At 42.1% G+C, this 19,339-nt stretch overlaps 1 protein-coding gene across 1 annotated transcript in view; it reads right to left on the bottom strand.

Moving 5' to 3' along the window:
- The window catches only part of fras1 (Fraser extracellular matrix complex subunit 1), a 290,358-nt gene that overhangs the window by 2,047 nt on the left and 268,972 nt on the right, over window positions 1-19,339 (bottom strand). Inside the window, exons 52-72 of the mRNA XM_041998958.1 lie at window positions 16,654-16,813; window positions 16,391-16,559; window positions 16,067-16,313; window positions 14,625-14,969; window positions 13,143-13,303; window positions 12,316-12,463; window positions 12,002-12,207; window positions 11,213-11,369; window positions 10,807-11,007; window positions 10,523-10,710; window positions 9,134-9,409; window positions 8,625-8,857; window positions 8,369-8,529; window positions 6,008-6,222; window positions 5,432-5,582; window positions 3,932-4,039; window positions 3,651-3,810; window positions 3,444-3,560; window positions 3,193-3,359; window positions 2,912-3,117; window positions 2,080-2,226 (exon numbers count right to left, since the gene is read on the bottom strand). Coding sequence (XP_041854892.1) covers window positions 2,080-2,226; window positions 2,912-3,117; window positions 3,193-3,359; window positions 3,444-3,560; window positions 3,651-3,810; window positions 3,932-4,039; window positions 5,432-5,582; window positions 6,008-6,222; window positions 8,369-8,529; window positions 8,625-8,857; window positions 9,134-9,409; window positions 10,523-10,710; window positions 10,807-11,007; window positions 11,213-11,369; window positions 12,002-12,207; window positions 12,316-12,463; window positions 13,143-13,303; window positions 14,625-14,969; window positions 16,067-16,313; window positions 16,391-16,559; window positions 16,654-16,813 — 3,923 coding nt within the window. The remainder of the gene's footprint in view (window positions 1-2,079; window positions 2,227-2,911; window positions 3,118-3,192; window positions 3,360-3,443; window positions 3,561-3,650; window positions 3,811-3,931; window positions 4,040-5,431; window positions 5,583-6,007; window positions 6,223-8,368; window positions 8,530-8,624; window positions 8,858-9,133; window positions 9,410-10,522; window positions 10,711-10,806; window positions 11,008-11,212; window positions 11,370-12,001; window positions 12,208-12,315; window positions 12,464-13,142; window positions 13,304-14,624; window positions 14,970-16,066; window positions 16,314-16,390; window positions 16,560-16,653; window positions 16,814-19,339) is intronic.

Genomic DNA, 19,339 nt, shown 5'->3' with positions numbered 1-19,339 from the left:
ATGTAGAATCTCAGCCCTTTTAAGCGAAGTCAACATTAAGACAATAATTATTTCAGGACAAGCTAATTTGTCAGATTATGAGGCGAAAATGAGATATTAAAAATATTGGCATTGAAACAAACACAGCAGAAACTATTTACATATTTCCACTTTTTCCTCATTTCCACTTATTTACGATACTATTTACCTTCTATTTGACTTCAGGAGACCACACCCCCAGCATGCATCTCTGACCATCAATGGTGCTACAGTGCAGAGAGAGAGCAGCACCAAGTTCCCCCATAATGTGCACCTTCTACAGAGGCACCATGGAGAGCGTCCTGACCAGCGGTATCACCGTGAGGTATAGTGCCTACTCCACGTCCTGCAGGAAGACCCTCCAACGCATATTGAGAGCAGCTGAGAAGATCATCAGTGCCTCTCTCCCCTCCCTGCAAACCATCTACATCTCTCCTCACCTGTAAAGCCCTCTGCAACATGAGAGACCTCACCCACCCGTCACACAGCCTCTTCAGCCTGCTGTCATCAGGAAGGAGCCTGCAGGCCAGGACCAGCAGACCGAGGAACAGCTTCATCCACCGGGCTGTCAGGAAGCTGAACTCTCTCCCTGATTCACCCCCTTTCCACACACCCTGGACCCTGACGCCCCCATCATGATCAGACCATGATTAACTCAAGCTTCTTCTTTTGCACTATAACCATAAACATATGTTGCACTGCTTGTAATTTTCCTTGTCTATTTATTATTATTGTTTTATTTACCTAGTGATAATACTTTTTTTGTTATTTTTTTTCATTGGCTTTATTCTTGTACATGCTGCAGAATTGACAATAAAGCTGACTTTGACTGACTATCCTCACTAAACCAACTCCAGCTCAGCTGCTTTGTGGCACCACCGTGCATCAGAAACGTCTTCTTGGCTTTATTCCAGCCATAGAGGAGCATTATTTTTCTTCTTTTCACACACACATAGAACTTTCTGCTCACTGGTTGATCTTTGGCTGCTCCTGATTGGACGTTACCGTCAATCTAAGCTCTCTGATTGGTGGAAAGTTTGACAGGAAGTGGCTTCATCATGTCCAGGTCTAAATAGAGGTCTCTTAGCAACATAGTAGTGATAGTGATCTTTTTTATGATGGAAATGTAATAAATAATGCTGTTATTATGGATGTAGCAGCCATTATTTCTCTTTATCGTTTGGTCCAGGTTTTTTGTGGTGGTGGTGTTTGTTTATGTTTGGGATGGCACAGGTGACCTATGTTTTCTTCGACCATTGGTGGTGGTGTTGAGGGAAAGTGCATATAGGCGTGGAGGTGACAGTGCACGGTGTGTTTGGGTAATGGGAGGTCGCACGGTTTTTACCCCTTCTGAACGCTTCCATTGCTTCTCCGCTCCCTAACGCTTCTCACCGCTTTTCCACCACCTTTCACTACAACCTCCATCCCTGTCATAACCTCGGGGCAATCCATCCATCCTGTTGCTGTAGACCGCCATCCGGGACTTCAGATCGTCATTCATTCAATAAATGGAAACACACCCCAAACTTACCTGTCAGTCTGGACATTGGTTTAATGAAGCGCGTTATGACCAGGATCCCCTGTACCCAGAGCGACTACAAGGATAGGACCAGATAGTCACTACAATGGATCATTGTAGATTTAGGGGGGCGGCATAGCTCAGTGGGTAGGGTGGTTGTCCTTTAACCCAAGGGTTGCCAGTTCAATCCTGGCCCAGAGAGCTCATGTTGAGCTGTCCATGAATAAGACTCTCAACTCCTAATTGCTTCTGATGGGTAGTGGGTGGCCTTGCATGGCAGCTTCTGCCATCAGTGCATGAATGTGTGTGTGAATGTGATGTACATGCAAAGTGCTTTGGGTAAAGACGCTATATAAGTACAATTTACCAGATAGAGTCTCTAAATAAATGCTACTGTTAGTGGCTGGACCGTTACTGTTGACAATATAAGTAACAGCGTTTGCGGTGATGGAGGTCTAGTGGAGTTTTAAAGGTTAAAGAAACACAACTCTGTAATAAAGATGCACAGTGCTGTTATAGAGATATTGCATGGTTCCACAAACCTTGTACAGAGCATCAACCTTCATCGTGAAGCCGTCCACGCCTGGCATGGCCGTCATGGACTGCAGTTCTGGGATGTCTGAGGCAAAATCAGCTTCAAAGGGAACATCGTGGAAAAACTTGTTGCATACATCTGGCTGTTTCCGATCCTGCAGATGAAACACGGGCAGAAAATAACTGGAAAGCAGAAAAATGAAGGTTTTCTCCAGCTGTGCTGCAGAAGGAGGTTACCTAAATGTTTGGCTTTCATAGCATAGTCTTGTTTATGACTCCACTGTAGCCGCAGGACAGATTTGTAACTGAATGGTAACAATGGCAAGCACACAGATGGTAATTTAAATAAGCTTGAAAATGCTGATGCAAAATGCTAACTTTAAACATTAGCTTGTTTTTTCTGCTCTGAGGACTGGATGTTAAACTGGCTGCGGCATCGACGCTGTGCTAATGCAGTAAACTAAGTCAGTTTTACAAGTGGTACAAACTAGTCTTTTTTTAGTTTTTAAAGATATTTCTTCTTTTTCTTCTTATTGTTTTCTCTGGTTTCCTGTATCGCATCATCAAATAAAGCCTGCTCCAAAAAGCGTAGCATCTACCCATGTTGTGCAACAGCAGTAAGTGTTGGCGTGGAACACGGTGACCACTGGGAAAAATAATAATTTGCCTCAGAGATACAGGTATTTTGTAATCAAATTATTCGAGTAATTGTTTCAGCCCTGGTTTTCCCCAAACATTTTGTATTTTGGTCATTTTTGCTAAACATTTCTTAAAACACCAGGACCAGAAATCTGTGTTAACACAATAATAAGCAGAGAAGTACAAAACATTTGTCTGTACCAGCAGCAGGAAGCGATGTTTGAGGTGTTTGTTGGGTTGGATACAGCCATACTGTGGCCCCTCATTGTATAAAGTCCCCGTGGGATCAAAGAAGGGGACGTAGCCATCCCTGCCAGTGCACAGGTAAACCTTCTCCAGCTGCAGTCTGTAGGCTGCATTCAGGTTTTGGTCCGGGTTCCACAGCACTCTGCCATACAGAGTCTGACCTGCAGGGGGCGGCAAAGGAATGGACTCAGAAAAATTCACGCCATCACCCTCATTCTTTCATGGCATTCTCATACCCATGGAGAATGCTCCTTTATAGTCCATCTCAGCCATGGAGACGTCAGCGGTGGACGGGTCCATCAGGAAAACCTTCTCATTGTTGCACAGCTGAAACTCCGTGTTGAGGGAGTAAACCACAGGAACGGGTCTGTTGGTCTGCTGGAAGGCAATTGGCACCAGGAACCTGTTGAAGAACGACCACATGGTTCAGAACTGTCTGCTGCCACAATACAGTCAAGTTAGATTAAACTATAAATGTGAGTCGTACTTTTCTGGAGCGTGAGCCGTGCAGGACAGAGGTTTGTCACCAGGGTCGATCCAGGGCTGAGTGGGCTGCACGGTGCAGGGGATCAAGAAGACGGTGTATTCTCCAGAGTAGTCCTTCCTTTTCCAGAAAATACAAAACCCAATGACACGCTGTAGAACTACAGGGCTGAAAGCTACAGCCACAAATGTTTGTGTTTAATCCCCTGACCTGCTGTAGGAGCTTGTGGCCCTCCACAGCTGGTACGGGGAGTCGAAGGTCTGAGCGCTCCACAGAAGCTGCATGTCAAACTCGATGCCTCCCAGGTGGTCAGGAGCCATCAGACGGGACTTGTGGCCCGGCAGAGTGTGATGCTCCAGAACAAACTGACCTGGAAGGATAAACATGAAGAGAAATGCTGAAGATAGATGCTTCTGATCTCTACTGCTCCATTAGCTGTCATTTATAAAAAGTTTTGCTCATTTAGCTGTTTCAACATGAGTGGAACTGACCTCTGAACTTAGCGTGAGTTTTAAACTCAATCACCAGCCGTCCATCCTCTCTGATGAAGATCCTGATGATCTGCAGCCTGGCAGAGAGGACGCTGTCCGTCTGAATGCCTGCAGGCACCAAACACCAGAAGGCACAAAGTAAACCACACGTTTGAGCAAAACCAAAATTTTGTTTAGATTTACATTTTTGCAGATATTCAACTAGACCAGAGGTTCCTAAATATTTACCTTACATACCATACTTAGCAAAAGTCCTTATAACCCTGAGGGGTCTGAGATTGAAATACTTTGAATTTTGCCTTTATAAAACAAAACAAAACAAAACAAAACAAAACACTTACCACAGTCATATTTGGCATCTTTTTGTCCAGAAGCAACTTCATCTTTATGATTTGATAACTCTTTTTTCACTTTAACTTCATACCTTTTCATCCCCCTTTTACGCTTTGATAAACATTTTGTGTTATCAAATTCTTTCCATTATTTCTCTGGTTTTATATGCTCTATCCACGTCAAACAAAACAGGGAGGGTTTCAGATCTAAATTTTTTAGTGGGCCTACCAGCCGCCTTCCAGGTGACTTTTTGTGGCATTGTGAAAATGTCACGTGATGTGATCTGCTGGTGGAGCTGAGGATTTAGTCTCTGGCCTTCCACGCCTCATAACTATAAATTGGTTAATACCAGGAAATTCCTCAGCATGCCACTAGAGGGAGCACAAGTACCGCCGGTGGTATGCACATCACTGTTTCTGGACTGTGGGACTAGAATGAATCAGTTATAAAGGAAAGTGTAAATAAATAAAGTTATTACTTTGTCTCTTGAAGGCAGCGCTGCTACAGAGTGGAGCCATTCTTGTTTTTGTGTGTTTTTTCAGTGCTAAGCCACCTTCATGGATCAGCTTAACCACAGTCATGTTTGGACTTTATTCTTGTACTTATCTTTGTACTCTGTATTCTCACCAACTCTACACATATAGCTGCTGTTGTATGTAGGTACTGTGGGTTTTATTAACCAAAAAAAAGTGACTGTATGGATGTATAAGTGGAGGGGGGGTGGGGTGTTTTTCTCTTCGACTGCAGTTCTGATTTGAAACACTAGGTGTCAATGCTACTTATTTTGCCTTTAAACATCTTCATTCAGACCAAGACAGCACCATTGTTTACTGTTATCAGAGCTTAAACTTGCATGGAAGGAAACTTCTAAACTATCCAAAATATTAAATTATTCCATATTTTTTCCACACGCAACCATTTCTAGGGTTTACAGAGAATGGTCTGTAAAATGTTTTCTCTTAAACCTAAATCTAACTATAATCTCTTGTTTTCAGCTGGTTAAGAAGACATTTGAAATCCTAGTTCATTACTCACTGTGTGACTAAAGAGACTATGACCACAATATGAAGTAATAAACATGAGGGAACATTTCTACATGTATCCCTTTTAAATAATCCTTTCATTTTAAGGAGTGAAACGTCTGCAGAATGTTAATGAGCGTCTGACCTGTCCTCCACAGCACCGTGTCGTAGAAGAAAGAGAACTCCATCTCAGTATGATGCTCCAGGGAGGCCCAGCCTCTCGGGGCCGTCACATAGATGTAGGACACGTACAGAGGAACCTGCACAGTCAGGAAGGACTGTGCCGAGTCCCGAACCTAGAAACACCAGAGCATGCTTCAGAGCTGGGACCAATCAGCAAACACTGCGACACCTGAAGGCATCATGATCAGCGGGAATGGATAAAAAAATTATTTCTGCCACTGCCTCCATCAATCACTTTCCACCCATATTTTATTATCCTTCTGTCAGCTCTTCATGGGAAACTAATCATATAAAAAAACATGCTGAAAGTTGGGACGTTAAATAACAACTGATCAAACTTGACAGGTTATTCTTGACCCGGAGTGCAGCTGCTGATAAAACAATCTCAGACAGCTTATTCAATAACTCTGCAGCTTTAAACTGTCTTCATCTCACTGCTGAGTCAACAAGAATACCATGAAATAACGGAAAGTTTGAACAAATGTGTGAAGACCATGGATACACTGAGGAAGAAAGGGCCTTTGATGGTAATAAACACCTGAAAGTCGGCGGTGACAGAGCCCCCGCAGATGTCAATGAGCTCAGTCATGTCGTAGTAGGCGTCAAAGGTCCAGATGCAGCTTTTGAGGTTCAGATGCTTGTAGAGCTGGATGGTTTTGGCCTCGCGGACGTTGGGGTTAAACTGGTATGGGCGGTCGTATCCCGGTCCCAGAGAGATGCTGTCATAAGATACGTCATCTAGGAAGCCCGACTCTGTGGAACAGTGTTGAAAGCATTTGTTTTTGCTGGAAAAAGATCCAGATATTTTAATATTTACAGCAGAACTTTGCAAACTTTAGAAGGAGGACCACCCCATCCCTCTCTGCTGTGCTTCAGCTCTGCCCTCAGAAGTCACGGTATTTTGGTTTTGTTTTACTCCTCATTTCCTTGTATCTCTTATGTGTTCTAGTTCCCCTTTTCTATGTTTTAGCTGATAGAAGTTGCTCCAGTTTAACACCAGGTTTAGGTTGTTAATGACATTATCTGTTTGTTCTTCCTCTCTTCAGTCCACATCCATTCAGGGTTTTTGTTCTTTAAAATCATCAAGACTTCTTGTATTACAGCCAACTCTTTAACCAAGAGACGATATGGCATTTAAAGAAATTTAAATACGTTTTGTAACTTTAATCTCCACCTGTGTACACAAAAATCTAAAGTATGGACTAATTGAGAAAGTCAGAAAACACAAGTAACTCTGACAAGATGGAAAATAATCTTGAGAAAATAGAAAAATCTACTGTGAGAATTATTCATATTTGTAGATTTGGTTACACTGGTCTGTCCCTACTGTAGCTTCATATAAAAAGTTAATATGTGAGCATGTACAACTGCACTGTTTAAAACAAAAAAAAACATCAAAAACCATTGAAAAAAGGTTCACCATGAGAACACCAGTCAATTTTGGTGATAATGATAAACAACAAACATCCCTACTGTAACAATAAAATTATCAGTACCTTAGTTTTAATTACTCAGGTAACACATAATATATTAGAAAGAGATTTAATAAAGACAACAATGTGGTACTGGGCACAGCCGTCTTTACATTTGGAATCTCGAGGTCCTCTGAAACTTACGAGTTCACTCTATGGAAAAACGAGTTGACAAAAAATTTCATTGATGAACGAATTCCAAAGACAACTAAAACACACAATTATTTTGTTTTTATGTCACTGTAAGTAAATTCAGGCATCAAAGAGTTAAACATTTTGTATGATCATGTATTAGGCTGTATCATTAGTTTTTCTTCCTGTAAACATTAAATGTTTTGGTTCTGTTAAATATTTGCATAAGAGCACATCTGATCCCAGACTGTGGACATGTTTGGACCTAATCCGGGTGACTTTTGGCACTTACTGCTCAGTTATGGCACTGCTAAATGTTGTGTGGGCCAGATGTGGAGCAGATGTCAGTTGCCACCTTGGACATGAGCCCATTTTCCACCAACAGGTTGTGGTTGATTTCACAGGAAAAAACTTGGAAAGTTGCCTAGAACATCTGAACCAACGCTTTTGTTGGGGTTCCAATCTTACTGATCCAACTATTAAGGGTGGAGCTGGACACATTGCAATGTGTTAACTGGTGCAAAGACTGATCATTTCTTGTACTACTTGGCAATAAGAACAAAGCAGGAACAGCACCATGTTTAAATATTTTTGTTTTTAAAGTCATACGCCAAGAAGAAAGAACACAAAGAGCTGGATGGCAACCATTCTCCTTTGATTCTGGGTCGCGCTGCTATGACAACGTGCTACTACGAAGTAGGCCAAATATGAGCCAAACCAAACTGCAGATGTGGGCCATATTTGAGCCAAAGATCTTTTGGTATCTGGGATGAATCACAGTACAGGTCCATGGGTCTGGCAAAGATAGTCCTAAAAAGGTTCTCAAATGAGTGAAGCATTCTCATTTCACATAGGAAACACCGGACTATGAAGAGGCTACTGGAAGGATTTTACTGCATGAGTGTTCATGTTAAGGGTGCAAACCAAAAGTTTTATCATGATATAATATCAATTCAGGGAATAACAATGAAGTGTTTGTTGATTTTCCAAATTCTGTCATAATATGATTTTGATTAGATTCAGTAGCCAGTGGTCAATATGAGACGATTTGCTGCGTTTTGCTAGAAAATGTGGTGTTACCTGAAAAATAGAGTTGTGATTCATCTCTTGGAGGAAAGTCAATACCTTCTGACTTATTTCCAGGTGGTTGTCAAGAAGCTGCAGCTAGAAACTAGTTTTGTTTGGGGGTAAAGCTCAGGTATCTCACAGATGATTAAGGTATTGATGTCTAATTGATCCTTGAATTGATGTATCAGTGTTTTGTTATGCCCCTTATTCATGTGTTTATGTCTCACCGGAAACCCCTTTCAGCTCTTTGAGGGTGACCAGGTTGGAGCAGACGTGCTGTTGCCTATAGATGGACTCTGACAGCAGGAAGTGCAGGTTGTGCAGCGGCATGGTGGACACCAGGGGGAGCATACCATCCTGATGGGGGATCTGCACCGATATGTGGATACTAACAGGGCAGACAAAGCAACAGACGGTTTTTGGTTAAAAATAATCCCCAAAGTTTGGTTGACATCATGCCACTTTTCACCTGGAACCACTGACCGGTTGGGGTGCTCTTTGTGTTTGACGTCCAGGTATTTTAATGTGGCGATGAAGGACTGGGCCTGGAAACCTCTAGCGGTTCCCGTGGTAACAGGCGTATGGCAGATGGCGCCATCGGTGCCGATGGTGGCGATGTTGCTCCTAAGTGGAGTTCCAAGATGACCGGCTTTATCACGGGCCTGAGCCACGCAGCGGACATGGAAGCGCCGGCTGAAATAAATACTATCCAGAACCTGAGAGGAAGAAGAAAACAACAAATCCCATCACAAACAGATAACGTGCTAATTTCTGCTGCTGATGGTTGACGGCTTTGGACATTAATGAAATGATGGTGGGGTCTGTGTTTGTGAGTTGGGTGATAATTTGTACTTCTAAAAAGATACGCAGCAGAAATCACATTTTAAAGAACTGGGAGACATTAGGTGTAAATTCAGCCATCATATCTAATCCTGATGACATCTGATTGGAATATGTGAAGATGGTACTTCATTTCATTTGGGTGAACTTACCATACGATTGACACTGGTGTACGGGGTGGTGTCGGTCACAGTCTCAAATGGAGACCTGGCACCGCTGGCGTCTGTGGGGGCCGCTACCTCCCATGAGAAGTGGACTTGGGTCTGGTTGATTCCCGCCTCCTCACATCTCTCCTTCATCACAGAGTACTTGGGGTAGTGAGGGTCACAGGGAGTGACGCATACCAGAGGGTAACCTGGAGAGGGGGTCTTCTTACTGCCCTCTTTGGTCACCTCCTGGACGTGGTTGTAATCAGCCAGAGAGACGACCTGAGGAAAAGGGAAGTAGTAGTAATAAAGTAAAAAATGTACTTTAACCCTGAAAACTCCAAGCCATTTTTGCTATTTCTGATCTGCCTTTTTATTTTTTATGTAAAAATGCATGTAGAAGCTAAAATGTTGGATAAAGGAGGTGATAGAGATCAGGAAGTGAGCTGGTGACTCCATAAACCGGGACAAGGGGGCGCACATGCTCTCACACACCTGGAATTCCCTTCTCCAGAGACCACCACATGGGGGTCAACATCCAGGCATATTTCCAGGACAGCCTCAGCTGTCAGATTCTGAGGCTAAAATTATGTAAAATGATTGTACAAATAGATATAGCCGCATAAAGGCCGACAATAAGAAGAAAGCAGAATTTATTACTAACAGAACTTTGTAGAAATAACACACAGATCAACAGTGACCAAACCTTTTCTCATCTCATCGTTCTCTCAAGTCTTGGCTTTCAAGAAAAAAAATATTGTTATTGAAACAAACACACAACAGAAACTATTTCCATGTTTCCACTTTTTCCTCATTTCCAGTTATTCCTGCTACTATTTACCTGCTATCCTCACTAAACCAACTCCAGCTCAGCTGCTTTGTGGCGCCACCGTGCATCAGAAACGTCTTCTTGGCTTTATTCCAGCCATAGAGGAGCATTATTTTTCTTCTTTTCACACACACATAGAACTTTCTGCTCACTGGTTGATCTTTGGCTGCTCCTGATTGGACACTGCCGTCAATCTAAGCTCTCTGATTGGTGGAAAGTTTGATAAATAGTGACTTCACTGCAATTTTCATGTTAAAATACCAACATAGCAGTGATAGCAATCTTTTTTTTTAATAATGAGAATGTGATAAATAATGGTGTTATCATGGATCACTCATTGTGGATTTACCATAGAGTCTGGACGGGATATTAACACCTGGATATCCTCTGTAGATCACCTAAAGGGTAAGCTATCCATCACAATGTACCTCACAGAGTTACACACTACCCTTCCTGAGAAACTGTTGATAATATAAGCGATAACGCTCAGAGGCAACAGAGATCTAGTGAAGTTTTATAGGATAAAGTAGTCTGCAGTGAAAAATGCATGAGGCAAGTTTTCTTACAATAGGTGGAGCAGGGAGGATGAGACTGCCTGCAGCTTCCTGGTCCAGAATAGTCACTGTTGCCATAGTGATCTCGCCAAGCACCGCCTCCACAGGGTCATCAGGGCCAAGGACCAAGGAAAAGGATTCATGCCACTCCCTGTCCTCATTGGATAAAATCTCCACTTTGAACAAGATGTGATCCATTCCTATGAAATGATGAAAATAAAAATCAGAAAAAATCTTTACTCCTGGTGAAGTTAATCAGACCCACACTGCTCCATAGGGCATTTTAAAACCCTGACCTGGTGTGAACTTGAGCACTCTGCTCTTAGGATTGTAATCGACGCCAGACTGGGCCGATCCATCCCGGGTGCTGCAACGAATCTTGGATGTTCGATCCAGATCACCCCGGCGGATGACCTTGATGTTGAGCACCTCCACACCATCTGGACCGGGAGGCTCTCTGACCTGGTAGGAAGCCTGTTCGAACTCGATAGTAGGAGCTGGAGGATAAGATTTAAAACAACTCTGGTTTATATCTTATCAGGCTGGTTAACATCATCTGGGATTAAACCCAGATGTTAACAAATATCTCAAATAAATGTCCATAAAGACCAGAAACGGGAAACAAGCAGTGACTCTGACACTCAGCGGTCCATGGACAACTGTCCCTGTCCTGAATCATAAGGTGAATGAGCGCCTGCTCACCGTCTTCATCATTGGTGATGGTGATTGTAACGATGTCGCTTGTGCCCACCATGGCACCGCTCCAGTGGTCCCCGAGGGGCGTCCCAAGATGCACCTGGAATTCCTCTTCAGGTTCAAAAACAGAATCATCGTTGATGTGGACGGTGCAGTTCTTCACCTGGAAAACAAAAACAAATTAAGTTAACCTGGTTCAGGAGCAAGGTCCCACCTCCATTATTATAGCTATGCACCCCATCACAAAACCACAGCCCCTCACACCTCTGATCACCTGCTTCACCAACTCAGTTCTGTTTCTCTCACTCTCCAACCTTCATATCTGCCCTCATTCATCCTAATTCATTCATTTATTCTGCCTTTCTCATCCATCCACTGTCCATCCATCTTCACCCTCCCTCATCCATCCATCCATTGTTTATTTATTCCTTCCCACCCTTACTCATCCCTCAGTCCACCCTTCTCTCCCTCATTCCCAACCCATTCACCCTTCATCCATCTTTCCTTCCTCCTCCTCCCTTTCTTCCTCGCACCAGTCAATCCTCTCCCCTTCATCCATTTTTTGGGTTCTTAAGTCAGTTTGGGTCACTGACATCTTGAGACTGAACCCCCAGACTGAGTCTCCTCCTCCCGTCCTTAAAGTCCCCCCAGATCCAATCAGAGCCAATCTGAACCTTTCAAATCTATCCATAACTTCCTCCATACAAATACGCACATTTAATTAAAACATTCACAAAAACAGTGTTTGTCAGTGTTGATTCTGATTTTCTAGCATAGTTATGATAAACATTGTACCTTCTCTCCTTTGAGGAAAGTAATGCTTGACTCATCTGCGTTCCTTCTCTCCTCAAAGTCATCCATGACCATAGCGGACATGGTCCGAGTGAAACACCGCACAGATGACTTGAAGGACAGGTCACCGGTCCGGATGATGGGGATGTGGAGCATGCTGTCTTTCTCTTTCACAGTGTAGGTGCTCTTCTCAAACTGCATGCTGGGAACTAAAAGAGGGGCAGATGATGGTCAGAGGGCTGGTTTTTAACATTTTTATTCTGCTTAATTCAAGAAAAATAACATATAATAACGATATTTATTTTGTGTGTACGCACTGTCCTGAAAGGTGTCAGTAATGACAACGTTGGCTTCATAAGGTTCCTGAAGGACAGCACCCTGAGGAGAACTGAGAAACACCACAAAAGACTCTGATCCCTCAATGGATGGATTCTGGATGTCGTCCATGATTGTCAAACTACAGGTCTGAAATAAGGAGACAAGAGGATTATTAAGTTTTTGATAATTGAGAATTGCTTGTGGTCACTGTTTTTAGCACTTTTGTGCCTTATTTGTGCTTTTAATGCTTACAGCAGGACTATAGCATCCTTCTGCCTTGCCTGGAGCACTGTGTCAGTGTAAAAGGCTACACTGAAATGGTTTAGGCCTTTTTTGTCTGAAAGAGCTTTTCTGTCAGCCCAGGTAATGCTACGTCTACTTCAGCCAGTCTTCCTTGTGGAACCTCCCAGGTACTGGAGCCACTGTTATTTTTCATCAAAATGGTCCCTTTTGGTTGTTTTCTCAGGAGAACAGCATCTCATTCCACAGTTATGCAGATGACACTCACATTTATCTGACACGGAATCATAATAGTTTTACATTGTCTCTTAGAGATTAAAACTTGATTGTTTTAATGTACGTATACATGAAATATGAAATGTTGTGTTTCATATTTTTATGTTGGGCAGACTTTAACTTTAATGATACTGTATTTGACTGATTTTAAATCTGAGAAAAGCTCGGTGGTCAGAAATATTTGGTTTAAACTGAGGCAGCAATCTTAAGTCTTATATGTCAACATTTGTGATGACAATGACCTTTTAAAGGTTCAACATTTACTTGATTAGACCTTTGGGTGTTTAAATAACGTAAACAGAAAAAGTACCTCCTCAGTTTTTCCAGGTTTAAACTCCACCTTCTTGGAGCTGGGGATATAGTCAATTCCTGGGCTGGCTGAGGGGGGGTCTGAAGGTCTGGTGGCACACCAAACTGAAGTCAGAGAGGACAGGTCGCTGCCATGACGCAGCACCGGTATTTCAATTGTACCTAAAGGGCAAAGATAAAAACGAATTGAAACTGTAAATTAAATTAAGTATAACAGTAAAAAATTGTTTTTGTAATTTCAAAATACTTGTGTATCAAGAAAAACCAAAAATCAACCACTATCAGAAGATTTTACAGTCATTAAATTGTTTTGTCTTTCTTTACTTTTATTAAATTGTAAGAAATCAAAGAGTTTATGGGACTATCGTCTACATATGCAACTGTCTTATTTTAACTTGCATCTGGTTGTAATGCTTTACTATTAGCACAAAGTGATGACAATTTGCCAAGATCTTTACGTATAATCAGGAAAAAAACAACAAAAAAAAACCTGTCACCGCTGTTAGGCTCTGGTACGAAGTGTGTGCTAAGTCTGAGATTTGATGCTAATAGAGCACATCTATAAGAAACAAGGAAAGTCAAGTACAACTGCCAAAAGTTCTGTGCAAAACCACTTTAAGACATCTACCAGATAACACGAGCATATCATAAATCTATATCATAGTCCATCTACTGAACACGGCATCAGTAGCCATGTAAACATGGACACAAGTGTTCAAATTACAAGCCCAGAAAAAAAAGTTTAATGTAAATCCCACTCATTCAGATCAATATTTCATTCCGATCCAGAGGCGCGGATTGTGATGATAGTTCGAATCAGCATACATGAAAAAGCATATTCCAAATATTATGTTAAAAAATTATCTTTACTGCGCATGCCTGTTATGTCAGCAGTACTTCAATGTAACATAATCCCACACTTTATTCTACGTTGCACGTATTGCATTGTGAGATTTACTCAATTAAGTTTATTTAGATAAAAAAAAAGATCATCTTGTGGAAGGCAGGGTGAGACCAAAACAGAATTGATTGGTAGGCGATTGTCTGAAATTTTAAAATAATTTTAAATTTCTAAGGGAGGAAAAACAGAAATTGGTAAGATGGCGTTAAATACACACAAGCAGTGATATTTGTTTACATCAGAAATCACAGCTTCTTCTTCTGCTTCTGTTTCCATCTGTTAAATGACCATCTGGAAAAAAGCTACAATATGTCAGAGCGCAACAGAAGGAAAAGAGAAAGACAACAGTAGAGGCTCAGAACAAAGACAACGTGTAGCTGTAATTTATCAGTGATTCCCCAGATTGTTCACATTCATGAGAAGAAAGGCTTCGCTGCTCAGTCTAAGGTGGAAGACACCGCGGTGGACACTGCAACATTTTCCGGGTCAACTTTTGACACAAGAAATGCTTCTTCGGCTGTGAGGGAAAGCAACTTTTATTCAAATTCCCGAAGGAAACAATACGTTTAAGGTTGTTCATACCAGCATCTTCACTGAAAGTAAAGGTGGCGTTTCCCAATGAAACCGTCGATGCATCATTGGGTCCATCGATGACTACCTTGGCCAGAGATACGTCCCCCATGCGGGCGTTATCTGAGGCGTCTGACAGCACCAGCTCGAACTCCTCAGACAGTTCATACTCGCTGTCATCGATGAGTTTCACATCACAGGTGGACATGCTGACGCCGGGACCGAAGATGACGCGGTTGTCTCCGGTCATGCCTCGGCTCTTGTAGTCGGAGCCGGACTCCAGAGCGTGGAGGCTGCTGCCCTGAGCCGACTTGGCCACGGTGTAGCAGAGAGCTGACACGGTGCTAGAGGTGTCACCTGAGTGGAAAAGAGGGAACAAGACAACCAAAGTCTGAGTTGTTTTCTTTTCCTGCTTTGTATTGCTTCTTATTTCACCAGACTTTCTCCCTCTTCCTGAAAGTCTGATTGGCTGAGTTCACCTGTGACTGATGACTCAGCAGATAAGCGGCACACTCATCAGAAACAAATGGTTGCTGGTGGTCCTGCAGTTCTTCCTTTTTGAACACTTTAGTACAAATCATTTGAATATATCAGCTCTGTTTAGACTGACTGGCTACCTGTGAACCAGCCTCCTTCTGTATTTGCACATACTGATTTTGCCTCAGTACTCAGTATGGAAACTATTAAAAGTCTGTAGTATGTGAAAAGTAGTGTATTGCTTTGCTCTCCAGCATGAGGCAGGCATCACTTTTCTGTCATGTAAGTAAGTTTAACATTTGTGTCATAAAGTTGCACATTTTAAAAACTTCTACCAGCATTAAACAAGCTAAATGCAGTGATAACATTGTTTACTTACGCTAAAAATCACTAAAATTGCCATAGTATTTTACGAAATGAACGACTTGGAACGCACATGTTCTACATTTGATTCCTCTTTTTCTGAGCTGTTTTCAACATAAATGACAAATGAAACCAGAAGTTTCTGTCTTTAATTTCTAAAAAAGAAATCTGTTGTGATTTATCTATACTGTAATGTCCTGCCAGTAAACATCGAGTCAAATAAAATTAAAAACATCTTTCTTTTTTATAAAATGGGAAATATGAACTAAAAGGGGAATTAGAATCAGTGGTAAATCAGTGGAAAAAAGCATGAAATTAGCATCGGAGGTTGATGAGCCAGCATGTAAAATTGGTTAAGGATGGTAGGGACATGTCTCTACCAGCATGTCCTGACTTGCTCCTACCATCGTCTACCACTGAACACCTCAGATATTTGGCCCTGGACTTGTGAAGCTTTTATAAAGTGCATGAATAAACAGGCTGTGTAGCCCTGATCATCTCAGGGACGGAGGTTATTTTTCAGTTAAGAACAAATTAGAATGAAATGTTTATCGAAGAAGGTGCGTTAACATCGACCATGTTGTACTTGTTGCAGTTTGAACTGAACTTAGTACCTTTCCTCTCGACGGGGGCGTGGAAGAAGCCGGTGCTTTCATTCACGTGGTAGGTCTTCTTATCAAACTGCAGGGTGGGCTCGTCCTCCGTGTCGTTGATGTTGACGATGGCGCGCGTGTTCCCCCCCAGCAGCGCATACACGGGCATGCTCAGCTCCACGTGAAAGCTTTCAATCCCCTCAAACACCTTGTCATCGTTAATGAGGATGGTACACACCTTTGTGTCCTCACGCTCGTCAAACTGCACCTGGAGATTATAGAACAGGAATGGTGTAAGAAGCGCTGGTGGAAATGTGTGTTAGCTTCCTCCTGAAGCTTGGTTACCTGTCCGGCATATTCCACATAGTCCTGCTGGCCGGGACGAGATCCGGTGCTGCTGGTGGAAGTGGCGCTGCCCTGTTCGGTCCGGCAGAGCACGATGGCGTACTGGTTGAGGTTACCTGTTCGCTTCACTGTCACAGCCACTGTTCCCGCTTTCTCACTTACATTGTAGCTGAGGAAGAGAGGTGAGGAATTGTTTTATGAAGATGTAAATGTGCATGAGTGGAGGTTTCTCTCTGTGTGTTGTAAAACCTTTTGATACAGACCTCTTGTGCTCAAAGCTGATGAGAGACCACTGGATGTGGAAGACGTTGTCGTTGACCACGTTCGGCTTGCTGTCTTTTACCAGGAACTTGAAGTTGTCCATGGTCTCCTGGATGTTCTCTTGATGCAGCTGGTAGCGGATCAGGCCCAGATTGACATCAGCTAAAAGGGATAGAGATAAATAATGATCAGTTATTGTTTCTTTTCATGTTTCATGAGATGTGGAGAGCGCTACACTTATTTCCACACTGATAGCAGCTTCTGGTGGAGGCAGTGTGATGGTGTGGGGCAGCTTCCTCACTGGTAAAATAAGGCTTGTCATTGTTGGAGGAAATCTCAATGAAGAGAGATGTGGAGATGAGATTCTGTAACCGGTGGTGATCCCACATCTCCAAAGTCTGGGGCCGGACTAAGAACCTCCATAAGTTGGACAACCTGCAATCCTGACCTCAACCCCATTTAACACTTTTAGGATCAGCTGCTGGTACCAGAGTGACCTTCGCAAACTGATGCCATGTTGCCTTTTAATGGCACCCAGTAGAAGTATACGTTATATTATGGGATGACATCCCACAGCACAGTGTGACCAACCTGGTGGTGGTGCCAGGCTGTTGTGGCTGTTTATGGTTGCTCTACATGATACTAAGATCTCAATGCGTCTTGCTTCTTTAGATTTCAATCATCAAATCCAATAAACGACACTGGGGATCGACTGATGTGGATCTTTTTTAGGGCCGTTGGCCGATACAGGTTGCTGATTTTCTTGAGTCGATATTTGGAGCCGATACTGCTTTTGTTCCATCATTTTACATAATAAAAATGACAATAACAACAACATTACAAGTCTCGTTTTTTTTTAAAAAAAAGGAACATTTATTAAAAATTAAATCGGCTGGCCGAAGTGTCAGTCGAAAACAAGAGTCAACAGAAGAAGCAGTTTTTCATGGGCACCTACTCAACTCTGCTCCTCATCTCACAAATGATTTTACAAATGTGACTCAGTTTAAAAGGGAATAAACAGGGTTTCCAACGTATAAGATGTCGTAGCAATAAGCATTGTTACAGCACAGATATAACAAATCAAACACTAATTTTCTTCTTACTTCTTGTACTAATGGCTCCATTTAAAAATAATTAAGAAAACAAAAACCTTCCTCCCAGGACTGATACTTAACAGAAATCTTTGAGCAATTACTTGGTAGCCAAATAAGAATTCACACCTTTCAGAGCAAGATAGGGAAACAGTTATACTCTAACAGAAGATAAAACAACCCCAGAAAAATACTGAAATGACCTCTGGGGTGCTCTGAATAAACACTGCTGTGAAGATAAAACAGCTAAATGATGCCACACAAATAAAACTGCACTAATATGTAAACCAGACAAACATTTTTAACCTGAGTGCATGAAGAGTTAAAGTCACCAGAGATCCCATCCCATTTAGTCATTTACATTTCTTCCTTCTCAGAGTAATTAATTTCCATTACAAAATGTTTATCATTAAGAAAAATTCAGTTTATATACTCTGAATTGAGGATTCAGCACATTAAGATGACAGCTTGGAGTTGCTCTGGAGCCTGGAGGATCAACATTTTTACAAAAGCAAACTGACACTGATCCCTGGCTGCAGCCTGGAGGTGGATATAATGCCAGCGTGCTCACAATGAGAACCCTGCTGATTCAAAGTGGAAATTGGCTGAGTGAACGTGGGAAAGTGGAGGCGATACACTCCGCATTCCCACGGCTGAGAAGAAAGAGCCCAGCGAAGAACAGACTGAAGACACAGGTGGGAACGCAGGGCCATGTTTTCGTCCGTTTCTCTGTGTGACGATGTCTGGAGTCGACTAAACTCAAATGATTGACTGTTAACACCTAATTCAGAGGCGTCAAACTCATTTTGCCTCAGGGGCCACATACAGCACAATTAGATCTCCAGTGGACCAGTAAACTGGACCAGTAAAATATAACCTACAAGTTAAAAAACATCCTCCAAATGTCTCCCTTTTATACATTATGTATATATGTAGTGATCTATCCTTTTAGGAAGCACATTAAATGCAGTGTAATATTTTTCCTTAGTTGATTATTTACATATTTTCATGTTTTTTTTCCTACACTGCTTCCTCCAACACAGGTTATGGATCCGATCGCAGCAGTTAGCAGGTGGGAGGCAGGTACACCTGGACAGGTCGCTGGTCCATCGCAGAGACAAACAATCATTCACACTCACTCCTTGGGAGAGTTTAAAGTGAGCAGTTAACCTAACGTGCATGCCTCTGGCCGGTGGGAGGAAGCCGGATACCAGCAACCTTCTTGCTGTGAGGCTGCGGTGCTAACCACCACACCACCGTGCAGCCCCATTTACATGTTTGATCTGTTATATTTAATGTTTTTTTAAAATAAATATATTATAAATATATTAAACTTTTAAATGCAGTATGATCAGAGTACCTTTTAAAGAGCTAGAAGTTATTTTGAAATGTAATTTTTAAAAAATGTTTTTAAAAATGTGCTTCATAAATAAAGTGGATTGGATTTATACATGTGTGTAGTAATCCTGACCACCTGAACGAACACATATAACAAACTGAAGTCAGATCTATTAAGTCAGATTGAAAAGATAGAAAAATTTCTTCTCCTGCCATGTAAAAGAAATGCAATCTTTAGAAACTGAACTTTAATATCTTC

The sequence above is a fragment of the Melanotaenia boesemani genome, chromosome 11 (assembly GCF_017639745.1).
Source record: "Melanotaenia boesemani isolate fMelBoe1 chromosome 11, fMelBoe1.pri, whole genome shotgun sequence".
NCBI classification, from domain to species: Eukaryota; Metazoa; Chordata; class Actinopteri; order Atheriniformes; family Melanotaeniidae; genus Melanotaenia; species Melanotaenia boesemani.
The sequence above is the reverse complement of the archived record's forward strand: the minus strand, read 5'-3'. Positions and strand labels throughout refer to the sequence as shown.